Source organism: Macrotis lagotis, chromosome 2 (assembly GCF_037893015.1).
Source record: "Macrotis lagotis isolate mMagLag1 chromosome 2, bilby.v1.9.chrom.fasta, whole genome shotgun sequence".
Taxonomy (NCBI): Eukaryota; Metazoa; Chordata; class Mammalia; order Peramelemorphia; family Peramelidae; genus Macrotis; species Macrotis lagotis.
Window position 1 is genome coordinate 192,779,854 of NC_133659.1, and position 16,787 is coordinate 192,796,640.

Below are 16,787 nucleotides of genomic sequence, written 5' to 3' on the forward strand. Positions count from 1 at the left end.
GGAGCACTTATCTGAAATTAAAAATATCAGTGCTGTTAATATCAAAGAACTAAAACCAGCATACACTAAACAAGATAGCAGCTTCCAAACAACAGTTATACCAGTAGTAATGCTACCCAGATAGGGACATTGACAGGGTATCATTGTCTTTAATCACATCCCCAAATGACAATCGAAGGGTTAGAGTTAGAAATCAACTAGTGTGTTTGGGCATTGAGAATATGAATTGAGATGGAAAACACTGGGCCTAGCAGCAGGGTGGTACAAATGGAAGGCCTGCTGGATTGGGAGTCAGAGGTCTTGGGTTCATTTCCATCATCTTTCAAAAGGAATTTTCCAGTTCTTGGTCTCTGGTCCCACTATACAATTTGAAAATTCTATGATCCCAGAGTTTGAATGTGATGAATTACAGCTCTTGCCACCAATTTGTTGAGGTCTACAGCAATTCTTTTTTTTTTTGTGGCTCCATTAAAAAAAAAAAAAGATTGCTGTGGGTGCTCTTGATTCATTTCTTCTGGTTCTCAATCATATACCATGGTTCTAAGGTAACCTAGAAATGGGTGTGCTGGTTTTGTCTGAGTTACAAAAGGCCCCTTATCTCTTGTAATATTACTTTGCCCATTTATTTGGTAAAATGTGCAAAGGATCTTCCACTGTTAACTAAGTGTCCAGTTCTGTGTCTGGGATAAAACATGGGATGGGTCTTATACTATTTCTTTTATGAATCATTGACTCTGACACTTTTGCAACTTCTGCTTACCTGTGTTTAGGAAGACCATCCATCTCTTTTTACCACATCCAGGACCCCATTCTCTTTTAATCCTCATCATTCCCAATATTTTGTACTTTAAATTTTTATTGAACATGTAGCAAGAGCAGGTACAAGGTCATTTTTCATTTATTAAAAAGGAAGAGAAATATTGGTTAATAACACCTTCCCTTTCTCTTCTCCCCTATTCCCTTTCTCCTCTCCTCTCTCCCAAAGAGCAGAGGACAGCAGCAGAAAGATGACTACTAGATCAGAAAGATGGCTATTCACTGGACTTGGGGAAGGGGGCTAGTTTTTACTTGCATTCTCACAGTTGAAATCACCACTCCTCTCTATTAACCCAACCTCCCAAGAATTTCCCATTGTTAAGTTCCGTGTTCCTGTCCCTTTCCTTCAGATCTAAATACACAGAACTGGCAGGAAAATGGTTCCTGGGGTTCCTGGAGTTTAATTCCATCTCTAAATCCTTCCCAAGTGAGCACCTGCTGGCACTTGAACAAAAATTGGGATGATGCCATTCACGGGACCACTAGACTCATTCTAGGCAGCAATGTCCATGGAGAGTAGTTGCAAAGATGCAGACCCTGATCAGCTTCAGCCAATCCATTAAAGGCATCTCCTCCATTTCTACTAGACCAGGTGAAGTCTGGTCAGACAGTTGTCAGGATATGAAAAGCAGAGCCACTGGTCTCAGTGGTGCACTTTTATGTCTTGGGTAGTAAGAAGTTATTGGGGGAGCTTATCTATGGTTTGGGACTTTTAAAAGGAGTAGGAAGAGATTATTTCAAGCCTGGGGGATGGAGGAAGGGCATAAGGGTTTGAAGATAACTGTTGGGATCTAGTATCCATTCATCAAACATCTGTTCAGCATTTGGTCCTTGAATAACACTGACACAAAGATGAAAAAAAAGTCAGTCCCTTACCCTTGAAGAGCTTACAATCTAAATGGTTCCCTCTTATTACTGACTGGATCCATGAGTCACAGCCTACCAAATTGGAAACACCTCCCCCCCACTCCTACTAAAGTCAAGAGTTTTGGGGTGGTCATCCCCCAAATTTGTTGTGCTCTAAAAGTTGTTAGCAACAACTGGTAAATTGACTCCAAGGCAAAACAGTTTGGGAGTAGGGGCTATTTTTAAGGAAGCCAAGCCCATCTGACTTCTTAAGCCAAAGGATACTCCTCTCATTCCAGAAATAGAGCTGGGGGATAGTCCTGCTGCTCCCTCCCCTTGCATCCAAATAACTATTGTCATGTTAAGGTAGCACTGGAAAATCTTCCTCTGTAGACCAACACCACAATGGAAGAGAGCAGGAGACGAGGAAGCCATGAGAATGTAGGGAAGAAAGAGTTGCACTTAAGTGTCAGAAAACCTGGGTTCATCTCTCAGCTCTGCTTCTTCTTAGATGCTTAGATTTAGGTAAGTCACTTTACCTCTGAGCCTCAATTTTTCCATCTGTAAAATGGAGATCATTTGCACCATCTACTGAACAGATTTGTTGTGAGAAAAGTGTTTTGTATACCTTAAATTGACATGGAAAGGATGATTATTATTTTGAGAAGCAAACTATTTCAAAATACTAGGAAAGCACCTAAGGTAGTGTGTGGCATTCATAACAAATTATCTCCAACTGACTTGTGCTTTTATATATTTGCTTCTAATTCAGTAGAGAGAAGGCAACAGGTTCCATACTGACATGTACCTCCCTAAACCTAGGACTTAATGTAACTCTATGTAATTGAAGCTAACAACCTCCCAACCTTTCCTGATCACATATTAGTTCACCTCAAGGCAATCTTCCCAGAAATAAATCATTCTATACTGTGGTTTAGTGGTAGGTTACTAAGATATGGGGATTCCTCATAGGTTATCAAAGGAGAAGATGACTTGAGTGCAACCAATAAAACATAAAACTCTTAAGCTTGGAAATCGTATACTGTCAAAGAGAAAGGAAAAAGTATATTAAAGCAAATGCAAGAAAATAAAGGAATTACAGAAGGATGGTCTCCTGCACAGAATCTGGGAATGGGTGCAGGAGACCATCCTTCTGTAATTCCTTTATCTGAAGTATCTGTTAGTACATATTACCTAGAACTGCATAGGAAAAGGGATACTCTAATTCCAGAAAATATCTCTAGGATGTGGAAAGGCAAACTTGATAGAGCATCTGTTCAGGGTTAAAGGCTCTGAATTCCTGGCTGCTCTAGCTCTGGTGGCTAGATAGGGTCATAGCTCTTTGACCCCAAGTAACTAATTTAATGTCTGTTTCAGTTTCCTCTACTGTAAAATGAGGGGGTTATAACAAAGGGTGCGCAAAGAAATGTTTATTCTGTTCCCTTCTCCTGTTCTGGGACAGTAGAGTGAGTAGACAGGATAATTGGTCAGTGTCCCAGATTTCTTGTCCTGTTGGACCCTCAGCAGACATATGACCCAGGTTGTCATTTCACTTCTTTGAGAATGTTTTTTTCCTTATCCGATGAGGATATAATCAAATAACAAAACTATAAAACACTAGACACTTTTTTTTTTTGGTTTAGACTTAAGATTTCATTAATGTGGGAGAACCCCTCAGGTCAAAGTTCCCTCCTCTAATGCCAATCCTCATCTGTCCAAGACACTGGGGGTATCACATCCTGGTAAAGGTTAGAGGTTCCTCTGACTCTAAGGTAGGTCCTTTATCCACTCACTATACCTTGTCACCTCTAGTACAAACATAAGATTATGCTTATTATTACTCTTAATAATTCATTCTTCTCTACAATCTCCTGACCTAGAAATCTAGTCTTCTGAAATAAACCCATCTGCCTGTTTAGGTAGGTCCTATACAGTCAACCATTGCTAGATTTTGTGCCCATTTTGTGTTGTTCAGTCGGGACTGACTCTTCATGACTCCATTTGGGATTTTTTTGGCAAAAATACTGTATTGGTTTGCCATTTCCTTCCCCAGTTCATTTAACAGATGAGGAAACTGAAACAAACAGGGTTAAATGACTTTTCCAGGACTACACAGCTAGTAAGTGTCTGAAGCTGGATTTGACCTCAGTAAGATGAGTCTCCCTGACTCCAGGGCCAGCATTATATCCACTGTGCCATCTAGCCACCCTTCATGACCATTAAAAGTAAGCAAAAGTAAAACATAGGCACATCATCAGCTAATTAATCCCTTGTGAATTTGTTTAGAGTCAATTATCCAAAGCCTGATCACCTTCAAGACACACTGACAGACTCAAGTTTCTGAACCTTCAAAGATGTGGACTCAATCTTGGGGCCTCTAGTGACCCCACTTTTATGGGGAAACCAATCCATTAAGTTGAACCTGAGCTATCCATCATACCAAAAAATCCTAGAACCTGTCTAGGTCAGTTAATGAAACATGGCATTAATGAGGGTGGATAGCATGGGTTAGAGTTCTTTAAGGGTTGGTTAGCTTTGCTAGATACCTGATCATCATCTTATTATGTGTGCTCATTGGTCACTTGGGGGACCAGACAAGATGGTCAGTATATAATGGCTCATCAAAATTCACTCTCATTATGGAGAAAGCCACCTCAAAATATGTGCTCCCCTTGATGACACTGGTAGCAGCATCTCCAGATATGTATGATGCTCTAAAAAAAAAAGTCCCAAAAATCTTTACATACTTCCTTTCTTCAAGATGTTCTAAGGATTTAATAAAGATCGTTGTGCCATCTTCTCCAATCTCCCCATAATCTGTCATGATTGACAATGGTGTTTCTCTAACGTCTCCATTCTCAGAGTACCATCAACCTATAAGGTCAGAATGTTATGCCCATCTGTAAACCTATTGATTTAAGAGGGTCAGGTTTTTGCCACCAGTCTCTGCCCTTGTCCATAGCACCTCACAGAAAGAGCATCAAAATCATCTCTTCATCTGCTGGCAGAATTTGATCTTTGTAAATTCCTGGCTTCCTGACTTAGGATATGAGTGAAAGTGAGGGAATGAGTATTACTGGAAGAGTTATCAGCAGTGGTGCAAGGAAGAAATGACAGAAGAATTCTGACAAAAGTTCAGTCCTGCCTACCTAGTCTTCTAGGTAGCTTCCTTGCAGGAGGATGGGGAGCCCCAGGACAGTGCCCGGTCTTGCCCACCACTGCGATCCCTCCCAATAATTCTGCTGTTTTTGTGAGGTCTTGGATCAAGCCGAGCTGGTGTGGCAATCACCAACAGGTCTTTCTTAAGTGCCTGCTGGCTCTTTGGCCTCTGGAAGAACAGCTGTAAGGTGGTACCCTCCAGAGGTCTCTTCTCTATGAAACCTTGACTCTTGCAGCCATGGTGTTCGGAGGCAACTTCTGGAAAGACAAAAATCAGCATCATCCTCAAACCGTGGTGTTGGAGTTGGTCCTATCCAACATAAGTTCATAGAAGAATAGTTTCCATTATAATTTTTATATATTTATATATTTTATGCACTTAAAAAAACTTGAGAAGGGATCCATAGGCTTTACCAGACTGTCAAAGAGGTCCATAACATAAAAAAAAAGTTGAGAAAACCTTGACTTAGACCAACCCTCTTGCTTTACAAAGAAAAAAAGCTCAAACCCACAGAAAGTTACGAAGTTGGGTAGTTGATCAAGGTTCCAGATTCAAGTTCTCCAACTCCTCTTGCCTAGTTACCCGGGGCAGGGTGGGGGTGGGGGAATCCCTTGCCTCTAGGAAATCATGATCTCAAACAGATTCAATTTCAAAATGTATCAAGAAATTTATGATCTGATGCTATAATACTTTCAGGAAGTCTTAGGCCATACCCCCAATTTTCACACCATTTGTTGCCTTTAGCTATCCCTGAAAACTTCCATTCTTATCTATTTGGTCTCCCCACCCAGTGAAACTATTAGCTTCCACAGAACCAATGCATCTGACTCCCTGTGTGGAGGGCTCTATTGACAGGCTAACTCACTTGTTCGTTTGTTGAGCAGTAGTTTGGGATTGAAGCTGGTTTGGAAGGAGAATTTTTTCCGTAGAGGGATCTCATTAATCAGCTTAGACATGGGTAACTGCATCTTGTAAGCTTCAGAGCTCCCAAAGTCCCAGTTTTGTGGAGGGTCACACCACCAGCTCTGGGGCTTGGTGGAAAAGGATGCTTTCTCTTGACAGGAGTTCTGGACAAACTTATGTGGCCTGTCGGAGTCCTCAATGGGACTGTCTATGTCCAAGTGTATGTATTGAGTTGACATGGGTCTGAGGGATGTGCTCATTGTTGGCAGTGGCTTTGAGGACTGGAGGGGATCACCACTGGTAAACGAAGGTCCCACCAAAGCAAGTAGCTGAAAGAAAAGGAGGGCAAAAGTCAGTTGGAAAGTCATAACAGCCTCTTCCCGTGATTCCAAGATAGAAACATAAAGATGAAAAGCTGGTTTCATAAGTGATGGGAAGGATTTAGAAGAATTGTCTGACCTTGGTACTGGAGGGGGTGGGGACTGACTGTGGTTACAGGAACTTTTTCTCTAAAGGTCTTTTTCCCCCTCCTGGAGGTCTTTAAACAACTGGCCTGGGTAGGATCCTACCTAACAATAGTAATTACAATGATAGAGATAACCTCATAACAGCTCTGAGGTAGATGCTAACATTATCCCATTGTGAAGATGGGGAAACTGAGGCAGAGAAAGTGTGAAGTGACTTGCCCAAGATCACACAGCAACTAAATGGTTTTGATCACACCAATTACCCACCAATTAAAGCAGGTCTTGAACTTAAGTCTTCCACCCTCCAGATCTAGTGATCTTAGCTGCCTCAACTTGGACAAGGAAGTAGATAAATCACTTCCAAATCTATGACTCTATTTCTATCTACAACATACAGACAGAATCACTTAAGGTTTGCAAAGCACTTTAATCCTCACAACCTCTTTGGGTGATTAGTACTGCTATTATTGACTCTACTTTACAGGTGAGAAAATGGAGGCTGAGAGATATTCAGGAAACTTGTCCACAGCAACACAGCTAATAAGTTTCTGAGGCAGAATCAACAGTGTTTCTGGCTCCGAATCAACATTCCATCAGCTGGACCACCTATTTATTTGACTAGGTATCTCAACTATTACATGAGTTTGAAAAATAGGGAGAATTTTGCAAAAAGAGCAAACATTGGCTCAGATAACTGGGTTCAAATCCCACATCTGATGCTTGTTATCTGTAAGACCTTCCTGGGCCTCAGTTTCCCCAGTTGTAAAATAAGATTGGACCATAGTTTCTTTTTTTTTCACTTTTTTTTGCAAGGCAAATGGGAGTTAAGTGGCTTGCCCAAGGCCACACAGCTAGGTAATTATTAAGTGTTTGAGACCGGATTTGAACCCGGGCACTCCTGACTCCAGGTCCAGTGCTTTATCCACTGCGCCACCTAGCCGCCCCAGACTATATAGTTTCTGAGGTCAATTTCAATTCTGGATAGCTAGATATTTATAAATATATTCTAGATTTAGGATACTATGAAACTAAGACCTGGAGCAGTTAAGTGAACATCACAGTATCACACAGTAAGAAAGAAAGAATAAAAAAGTCCAGGGCATTTGTCCAGGAGACCACTTGGCTTGGTCTCAGGCTCTAGGAGCTTCAGTATTTGGATATAGCTCACATATTTAGTATGGGGTCTCTAGGGACCAGATAATTTTAATTTTCTTCTGAGACAGAGATTAAATCACTTGCCCAGGCTCACCCAGGCAGAGGTTCTAAGGCATAATTTTTCTTAAAATTAAAACAAATGACAGAGAAAGGTGAAGGGATAGATGGGCATACTTGGGGTATGGATGATAGAGGGAGTAAGCTTTCCCTAAGATGGTGCCATAGGCATAACTTGAAATATCCCTCTTAGACCAAACCCTAATGGCCCTGTCCCATTTACCGATATGAATAGAAATAGTGGCAAAACCAGGATTAGAAGCCACATAACCAGGATTTGAAGTCTTAGAATTCTAAATATTACAATAATTACTATTACACAGGGCCTTTCAGGTTTGCAAAGCATTTTATAATTTCATTTTCTCTCCACAACCATTTTAGGTTGTACTGTTATCACCTCCATTTACAGATGAAGAAACTGAGATGGAGGTTAAGAGACTTATCCAAGGTAATTGAAACAATAAGTACTTGAGACTACACTAAAGTCATTCTCTGCACTGCTGCTCCTAGTTACCCCCAGAACCCTTCTACTACATAGCACCATGGCCTTCTATCTCAGAACCACTAGAGAACATGCTCACATCAGAGAATGACTTGGATCCTTCAGCAATGGCAGAGATGGGTTTCCAAGGCTCCTGCTTTTCTGTGCTGGTGAAGAGTGTCTTTCTGAGATCTGGCACAGAACTGCAGTGACATACCCCACTTTTCTCTGGAAAGGTAATATTGGCCTCCAGCTTGGGGGTCTCCTCATAGGAGTGGAAGGGTTCTATGCATTTCAGAGAGCCACGTTCATTTTTCTTTGGCTTCAACTTTGACTTTGGGACCAAGATGGATGCACAGGGCAGCAACATAGAGGAAGTGGAGAGCTGGGAAGGAGCAAACCAAATAGATGCATGGTACTTGGTGAATCCACCTCTTATCCCTTCTAAGAGTCATTTGCAAAAGAGGGTGCTGATGTTGTGGGGTGCTGGGGGAAGGGCCCATTATAAAAGCCTTTCTCATTCTTACCTATGATTTTTGAGATTGTAGACAAAATGATAAACAAACTGGATCTTTGCATTCAAATACAAGGAGGGAAGGTTACTATAAAAGGGGGAATAATAGATGGAAGGGAAGGAAAGCTCAAGACTTAGTGAGACAAGGTAAGACTAGCCTGAGGAAAGAGGTTATTTTTTTGCAGATGGGGCCAATAGAAAGAACAGAAGACAGTCATCTCTAAGTTATGTCCTTCAGGAAATCACCAGAGTCCCTTAAAATTTCCATTTCTCAGAAGTTTTGCCCAGTTGTCTGGTAGCAGGGTAATTTGTTGCATCTAATAGAAATCATCCTCTCCTAGAGGGGAAAACTAGAAGTGTAGGGTAACTGTAGTCTTGGAACCACTCCCTCCCACATCTCCCATTAACTTTGTTTTGGAGGTATGGGTAGCAATACAGTCCTGTGGCCTTTCTTGACACCTTATTGAAGGCAGAAAGGAAGGTGTACGAGACAGGACCTGCGCTACATTCTTTACTGTTTGGCCAGGCAGAAGTCTGAAAAGGACAAGGGGGAACCCTGTGTCTCTCCATCATCCACCCCTCCACTCCCATTGTGTCATTCCCAGCCCTCTTCTCAGCCCAACACTTCCAGTGTGCTTGGGCACTGGCTGGTGGTCTTCTTGATCAGCCCCTCCACCCCCAAAGGCAGGGCAGGGAGGTGTAGTGGACATTTCCGATTTTCCCGATCATCGGCAATTACTTGTCTGGCGCTGTGCATGGGAACTCTTTGTTTTTTCTCCTTTGGGAGAGAGACCCTGGTCCCCTCGCCTGATGATTCACCCTGAAGTTCATTCTTCTTCTCCTTAGGAATGAAGGCTTTCTTCTCCTGCTTCAGTCGTAATTCCTGGATCTGCTGCCTAGTTAATTCAATTCAATTCAACAAATTTGTTACAACACTAACAGAGCACTGTGCTAGCTGCTGGGGAAAATGAGTTTAGATAAGATAAGGGGGGCTCTGCCATCATAAGCTGGCAGTCTAGGAAAGGATAAGATACTAACATAGATAAACCATAATAAATAATAATTCATACTAAGTATCTGAGCCATAAATTTGGATTAAATTCAGTTGTAGGAGTGGAGGACAGAATGAAAAGTGGGGATGTCCAGAGAGGGGACAAACCATCATCACCCCTTTTTCTCCCCTGACCTCTGCTAGTTCTTAAGCCCATTCACCATCTCTTTCCAAATATTGCTTCTGGGGCACAGGCTAGATATAGACAAATATAGGAAAGAAGCATCTCACAACCACAATGGTGGTCAATCTGGGACAAATTCTCAGTGACCTTATTTATCCTAGTTACAACTCTGAAATGTTCATTCAAGAAAAGTCCAAAGGGAAGTTATTCCTGACTATGTGGGCTGAAGTGCTGGGGGGAAAGGGAGAAGATGGGAGGAACGACCCTGGTACAGGGACCAATAATTAAATAAGTAATATCCTGGTGGGGAAGGGAAGGAGGTGTGATAATTGAGTGGACTTTAAAGGGTAAGAGGCTAAGAGGAAAAGGGAGTACAGTATAAATAAAAGAGAAAGAATATAGAGACAGGGAAATATAGGGAATGCTCCAGAGACACAGAAAAGTCTACTTTGTCTGGAATGCAGAGTGGGGGTGGGGCATGTAGGATGGGGGTGCATGTAGTAATAGAAAAAAGTGTCACCACATAAGATTGATGATGACCTTGAAAACTAGGCAAAGCATTCTTATCTTACTTGATGAGATACTACTTGGCCAGAGAGGGGAGAAAGGTAAAAAAAAAGGAGAAAAGGAGAAGAGAAGAAAGTAGTGGGAAGGGGAAAGGAGGAGAACAAGAGAGAAAAGTGGGGGAAAGATAGACCCCTGGGGAATAATATTACAAAGGTGTAAGGAAGAAAATAAGGAGTTGTTAGAAAACTAAGAAAATGGGGAGAAGGGATGCATGAAAGGAAAGGAAATGTGGTCAACAGGGTTTAAAACTACAAAGAAGTCTGGGAGGTCAAGGCCTGAAAAAAAGTCCTCTGTATTTGGGGATCTTTGGAGTTCTGATTGAGAGCAGTTTCAATAGGCTGAGGTATGGAGTGGAAAGGATTGAGAGAAAGGAGAAAATGAACTGATAGCTTGAAGATTTCCCAAGACCTTTCCAATATTATCTCATGTGATTCTCACAACACCTCTGTGAGATAAGTACTACTGTTATCCTCATTTTACAGATGAGGAAACTGAGGCCAAAGAGAAAAAGTGACTTGCCCAAAATCCAACAGCTCTAAGTGGTCAAGGCTGGCTTTGAACTCAGGTCCTCCTAACTTCAAGTCCAGCACTCTGTCCACTATGCCACCTAGCTATAAAAGTAATGCAAAATAATAATAAAGATATTCTAAAGGAACATTAACAATTTGGGGGGTGGAGAGAAAGAGGTGGGAAGAAATCAGGAAAGACTTGGGCCATTGCAATGGTCTTCTACTTCCAGTCTCTCCTCTCTCCAGATTTTCTCCACATAGTTGCTAAACATATTCCTAAAATAGAAATCTGACCATGCCACATCTCTTGGTCCTCTACTCCAAAACCTAGAATGCCTTACTATTGCCCCTAGAATAAAGTATAAAATGAGAATTTGGGGAATGTAAAACCCTCCATGATCTGGCTTTCACCTACCTTTCTAGTCTTATTAGGTACTATCCCCTTCACTTAAGTCTGTTGCAGTCAAACTGGCTACATCTCCCAGCAGGTCATTCCCCCTGGAATGTCCTCATTCCTTACCTCTACCAAGGAATCCCTGGCTTCATTCAAACACCTCCCAGAGAAGACCTCTCTTGATCTTCCCCATTGCCAAGGCCTCACCCTCTTGAAGTTACTTCATATTACTTCCAAGACATTTGGTACTTGTTTGCATAGTCCCTCTTGTAGAGTATAAGCTGCTTGAAGGCAAGTACTTTTGTTTTTGTCTTTGTATTCAATTGTATTTGTTTAATGAGCATTTGTTGAACTGAACTGGGGAAGTCATATTAGGAGGTTATTTTTACTGTCCAAGTCTAGTCAGGACAAGGGTATGAAGTAGTGATAATGAGAGTGGTAAAAGGCAGGAGGGGAAGAGATGAACCCTTACAAATTGGATTCCACCAGACTTAATAACTGATTAGACAGGAAATGTGAAGGGGGGGTGTCGGGGGTCGGCCCTGACCGCCTGGGTGGATAGGACCTCCCCGGGAGTGAGGTCAGACCAACCCAGAGAAGACACGGCTCCTTAAGGGGAGCAGTGGCTTCGCCTGGTTGGCCTGTGTCCATTGCTCCAATCGGGTGGTAGGTTCTGCCCTCGGGGCGGATTGGGGTGGCAGCCCGGAAATAACTCCCTATATTATCCAGCGCCCTGAGCTATTCGGGGGATCCCTCTGCACCTAATAAAACATATGCCTCCTGAAGAAGTGTCTGCCTGAGTCCCTCCTCGCTGATCCCCGGGGGAGGGAAAAACCAGGGACGCCTGAAGCAGTGCCCACTGAGGAGCTCACTCGGGAGTCCGGGGAAGAATCTCTAAGTTGATAAATAATAGGAAATAGAATATGGAAAGAGCATAAGTGATGTAACTGACAGAAATACTGAAGGCAGAGGGGAGGATTGAGGAAAATAATGATCCTAGTTAAGGTCATTTTGAATTTAAAGTGCCGGTGAATCAGTAAAGTAGAAATGTCCTAAAGAAATGACTCACGTTTCTCAGATCCAGGTAAGATTATTCTGAGTAGCTTGAGATTTGAATATGTCAGTCAGTGAACAGGCATTTATTAAAGTCTTGCTTTGGGCTAAAAATGGAGATGCAAAGAAAGGCAATAATGCAATCCCTACCCTCAAGGAGCTTCCATTCCAGCTCTCAAAATACTTACACATAACATTAATGAAAGGTAAGGAAAAGGGAGAGAGACTAGTAAAGGCCTCCTCTAGAAGAAAAGTTAGAGTTGAATCTGAAAGAAGTCAGAGAAGTGGGTTAAAGTACAGAAAAGAGTTGAGGGCAGAAGATATATATTTGGGAGACATCTGCATCAAAGGGAGAGCTGAATCCATGGAAATGAATAGAAATACTAAAGAAGAAGAGAAGAGGAAGGGGAAAGAAAAGGAGAGGGAAGGGGAGAGGAGGAGAGAAAAAAGAAGTAGAGGGAAGATAGACCCTTGGGGAATAACACTACAAAGGTATAAGGAAAAAATAACGATTTGTTAGAAAACTAAGAAAATGGGGAGAAGAGGTATATGGAAGGAAAGAAAATGTGGTTAACAGGGTTAAAAGTCACAAAGAAGTCTGGGAGGACAAGGCTTGAAAAAATGTTCACTGGATTTAGGGAAATTTGGATATGTAATCATGAGAGCAGTTTCAATAGACTGAGATATGGAGTGGAAAAGACTGAGAGAAAGGAGAAGCTGAACTGGGGAAGTTCTATTAGAAGAATATTGTTTCAATGCAGGGGGAGTATGGAGGGATGAGATATAGGACAGTAGCTGCATAGAGTACAGTAGAGAACAGGTTTTTTAATTTAGAATTGAGGAGATGATGTTAATAAATGTATGTGGAAAGGAACGAACAAAGAGGGGAAGATCGAAAGATATGGGCAAACCCTTCAACTTCTCAATGAGGACATAAAACCAACTTAACTCTCTTAACAATTTCTGATCTTCCTTGACAAAAGAAAGGAACTTCCCTATATCAATAAAATCATAGATCTGAACTCAAAAACCAAAAAAGGGCAATGGCAGAGGGGAGAGTAACCATGGGTTGATAGACCACTGGTCTATCAAGGTATAGGCCTATTTCCTCTGTGACCAGAAAGGAGGAGAAGGGGGGTGAATGAGGATACTAAATATAATGAGTACTAAAGGAGAGAACTGAAGAAGTCCTTGTTAGTAATCAATAATGACACCAGGGTTTGGTGGGGGACAGTTAGAAGGTCAGCCCTCCAACTCAAAATGAGTTTTTACCTAGACAAGGAAAGGGGAGCCTAGTTTTCTACAAGATTTCATCCCTCTCTTTCCAGAGCAGCCCTATCCTCAAGAGCTGGTTCTAAGGTGATCAGCATTGAAATCTAAAAATCTAATAGCAGGAAACAGGAGTTATTCATTTTCCCCTAAGTCCCTCATGACCATCTTCAGATCACACACACATTCACACACAAACACACACACACACACACACATAGACACATACACATACAATTCCTAATCCCAGGAATAATACTTCTGGGAGAAGATAGAAAATGGGAAAATCATTTCCTTCTGTCACACTCTCATACCTCAGTATGGTTAATGTGCTATGCAAGTTAGGGAGACTGGGCCTCCTTTTCCATGCTACCTCACATCCCTTATTTTTCTGGTCCCTTGATTCTGGAGAAGATGGAGAACCAGAGGAGAAAGATGTCTAGCAGTGGACACACTCAGATGTCAGACAACACAATGATCCAGAACCAAGGCTGCAGTGTTGTCCATAAAAACAACCCACCTATTTGACCACTTGAGACTTTATATTTTTCCATCTTTTTGGAAGGTCTGTGGGATAAGGGGATGAATATTCTTCTAGAAAATTCAATAGTGGGAAACAAGGGCCAGGCCAGGACTTCTAAAGCCAAAGTCTAGTGTCTGTTCACAGAACACAATGGTGACAATCCCAGGGGCACACTCTGGGGCCTTGCCCACCCTCCAATGGCCCTGGCTTTCCTTTCCATACCGGGCATGCACTTCCCGGGCTCTGGAGGTCACAGTGTTTTGAAAGAGTGAATTGCTGTGATGAAAATATTTCTGATACTTTTCAGACCCAAACTCAGGATAAATCCTCCGGAAGCCGCCACTTTTTTCTTTCTCATAACGTTCTATTTTCTCCAACAATGCAGCCTGGTAATTCCTTAACTCCTCAATCCTGCAAGAAGCAGAGATGTAGGATTGCAACCATTTTTTCAGAATAAGACTCAGAGGGTTGGGGACCTAGGAGGACTACAGGAAGTCACCTCATCCAGTTCCCCCAACTCCAAGTCAGATCTCACTTACAATTCCCTCCATGATCATTATTGCCAGTGGAGACATTCTCCCAGAGGTAGCAAGAGAGAAGGAACTTAAAGTATTTCAAACCTTCCTTGGTTTAGTTCTGATTAGATGGGGAATCATCCCCTTCTGAAAGAGTAACAATCTCCTCAAGGAAAGTTTCTTGAATTCAAGGGACTCTCTCCAAGGAGTCTGATATGTTTTTTATGGACACAATATTCTTCTTCCTCAGAGCCTCCCTGGGAAGGTAAAGGTCAGAAGAAGAGTAGTGAAAAGAAGTGAAATTCAAAAGCCTTAGATCTTAGACATGATCCTGCCCCTAGCTCAGAATATGACCTTGGAGAAGTCACCAGCCCTCAGCTCCATCTTCTCATAATTTGAGGAAGATAGACAAGAAGCTCTAAAATTCTGTAATTTTTCTATTATTAAAAAGACTCCTTTCAGAGTAGCAAAATCAAGACCTAATGACATATCCAGTATGCTGCTGAATAAGCAGCCAGACCAGAAACAAAACCTAGATTTTCTGATTTCTACCTGTACTTGCCCTCAATTCTTTTTCTTTTTTGGAAGCAATTGGGTTTAAGTGAGTTGTCCAGAGTCACACAGTTATTAAGTGTCAAATTTGAACTTAGGTCTTTGTTACTCCAGTGCCACTGGCTCTATCCACTGGACCATCTAGCTGCCCCATCTCCTTCCCCCTTTGAATCCCCCAATTCTAAAAAGGTTTCTCTTTAAAGGAGTTGCAAATACAGTCTGCAATGTGACAATTCAGAGCTGCCCAAGTGCTATCATTTAAGGGACAGTGAAAGGCCCTTACCTCTTCCAAAAGTACATCCCATACAGATCTGAAATTCCTACCAATAGGATCATTCAGTGGGATTAAGGATCTGTGACTATGAAAAGATCCTAATTAAAACATATAAAAATGTTACCAATAGATACACTAGACCATAATTTCAGAGGACAGAAAGGAAAGTCATGAGGGAATGTGAACATGATGGGCTAGGATGAGTGGGGATGGGAAAGAAAAATCCAGGGTTTCCACAGTGGCCATTGTCCAGAGTGGGATCTGTAAGTGGGCAGTGCTGGGGGAAGAAAGAGGATGGCACAGTAGCCTAAGAAAGGAAGAAGAAGGAATGAGAAGGGGGAGCAGGGGGAAGGAGTCCTGAGGTTATCTTGCCCTTCCTTATCCTGAAGGCACACCTGATCTCCCTGGAACGGATATCCTGCAGAAGCCTTGCCCTGCTCCTTGCTTCCTCTAGGACTTTCTTCTTTTCGCAGGCTCCCAGATTGATCAGCACCAGGGTATCATACAACAGACTGTCTTTTACTTCTTTGTCTAACCGGGAGTCAGTGGAGAAGCTTGGAGAGTGATTAACCTGAGAGGGTGAGAGGGTGGCTTGGTGATTAGGCATACCAGACTGAAAGGGGAAACAATTACTTAAAGTAGAAATTAATGGGGCCCTCTATGTCCCTCCAAATGGTCCACCAATATTAATTCACTTTCTTTTGAAAGACTGGGTCCCCCACCATCACCACCACATTATCTCATCTGGAAGTACAAGAGTTAGTGGTGGGCCAGTTCCACTGCTAAAGTGCATGGGAGTTTTGACTTTCTGTTTCTGTTCTGGTGGACAAGTACCTTTCATCTCCTCTTGGGAGTTAGCCATATTAATACCAGACTTAGTAACGCCATTCAGCCAGCTTCAGTTTTTAACAGCTCAGAGGTCCCAAATCAAGAGATTTGGGAGCCTCTGGCTTTGCCAATAGCTGAGATTCCAGGTGTGTGCAACCACGATGGGAATAACTCCCATTTATGCAGAACATTAAGGCTTATAAAAGATTTTCCCCACAGAGGGAGGTACACAAATGCTGGTTCCATTTTAAAGATGAGGAAAGTAAGATTCAGAAAAGTAAACTGACTTGTCTTGCAAGCTAGCAAATGGGATTCAGACCTGAGTCTCTCCTAATTCCAAGTCTAGAACTCCTTCTCATTCAAATCATGCTCCCTTTCACCAAGGATTATCCTGTGATCCTGGAGCAGAAGAAGCTGTTGAAGGGAAAGAGCTTTGAGAAGCGAATGTGAGCCTAGGCTAAGGGTACAAGAAAGAGAACAACCTGCTCATTTTGAGGGTAGTTTTAATTTCATTTTACTGTGTCTGAATGGGTGAAGAGTTGTAGAATGTCCTCTAACTTAACTCACTTTCTCTGCTTCAGATCCTTTTTGAGGGTGTGTACAGAGAAAGGAAGAATTACTAATATCCCTACATTGTTATTATACAGCACTTACCACATATACACCAATGTGTGTGAAGTGCTTTACAAATATCTCATATGATCCTCACTCTGAGAGGAAAATGTTAAT

At 42.1% G+C, this 16,787-nt stretch overlaps 1 protein-coding gene across 6 annotated transcripts in view; it reads right to left on the reverse strand.

Moving 5' to 3' along the window:
- Positions 1 to 2,802: 2,802 nt before the first annotated feature.
- TTLL6 (tubulin tyrosine ligase like 6) overlaps positions 2,803 to 16,787 on the reverse strand; it is a 58,385-nt gene continuing 44,400 nt past the window's right edge. For all 6 annotated transcript variants that reach the window (XM_074224197.1, XM_074224198.1, XM_074224199.1 and 3 more), the window contains 6 exons: positions 15,626 to 15,801; positions 14,112 to 14,300; positions 9,139 to 9,295; positions 7,986 to 8,270; positions 5,688 to 6,054; positions 2,803 to 5,079 (listed from right to left, as the gene is read on the reverse strand). In XM_074224197.1, coding sequence (XP_074080298.1) covers positions 4,820 to 5,079; positions 5,688 to 6,054; positions 7,986 to 8,270; positions 9,139 to 9,295; positions 14,112 to 14,300; positions 15,626 to 15,801 — 1,434 coding nt within the window. In that variant the 3' untranslated portion in view covers positions 2,803 to 4,819. The remainder of the gene's footprint in view (positions 5,080 to 5,687; positions 6,055 to 7,985; positions 8,271 to 9,138; positions 9,296 to 14,111; positions 14,301 to 15,625; positions 15,802 to 16,787) is intronic.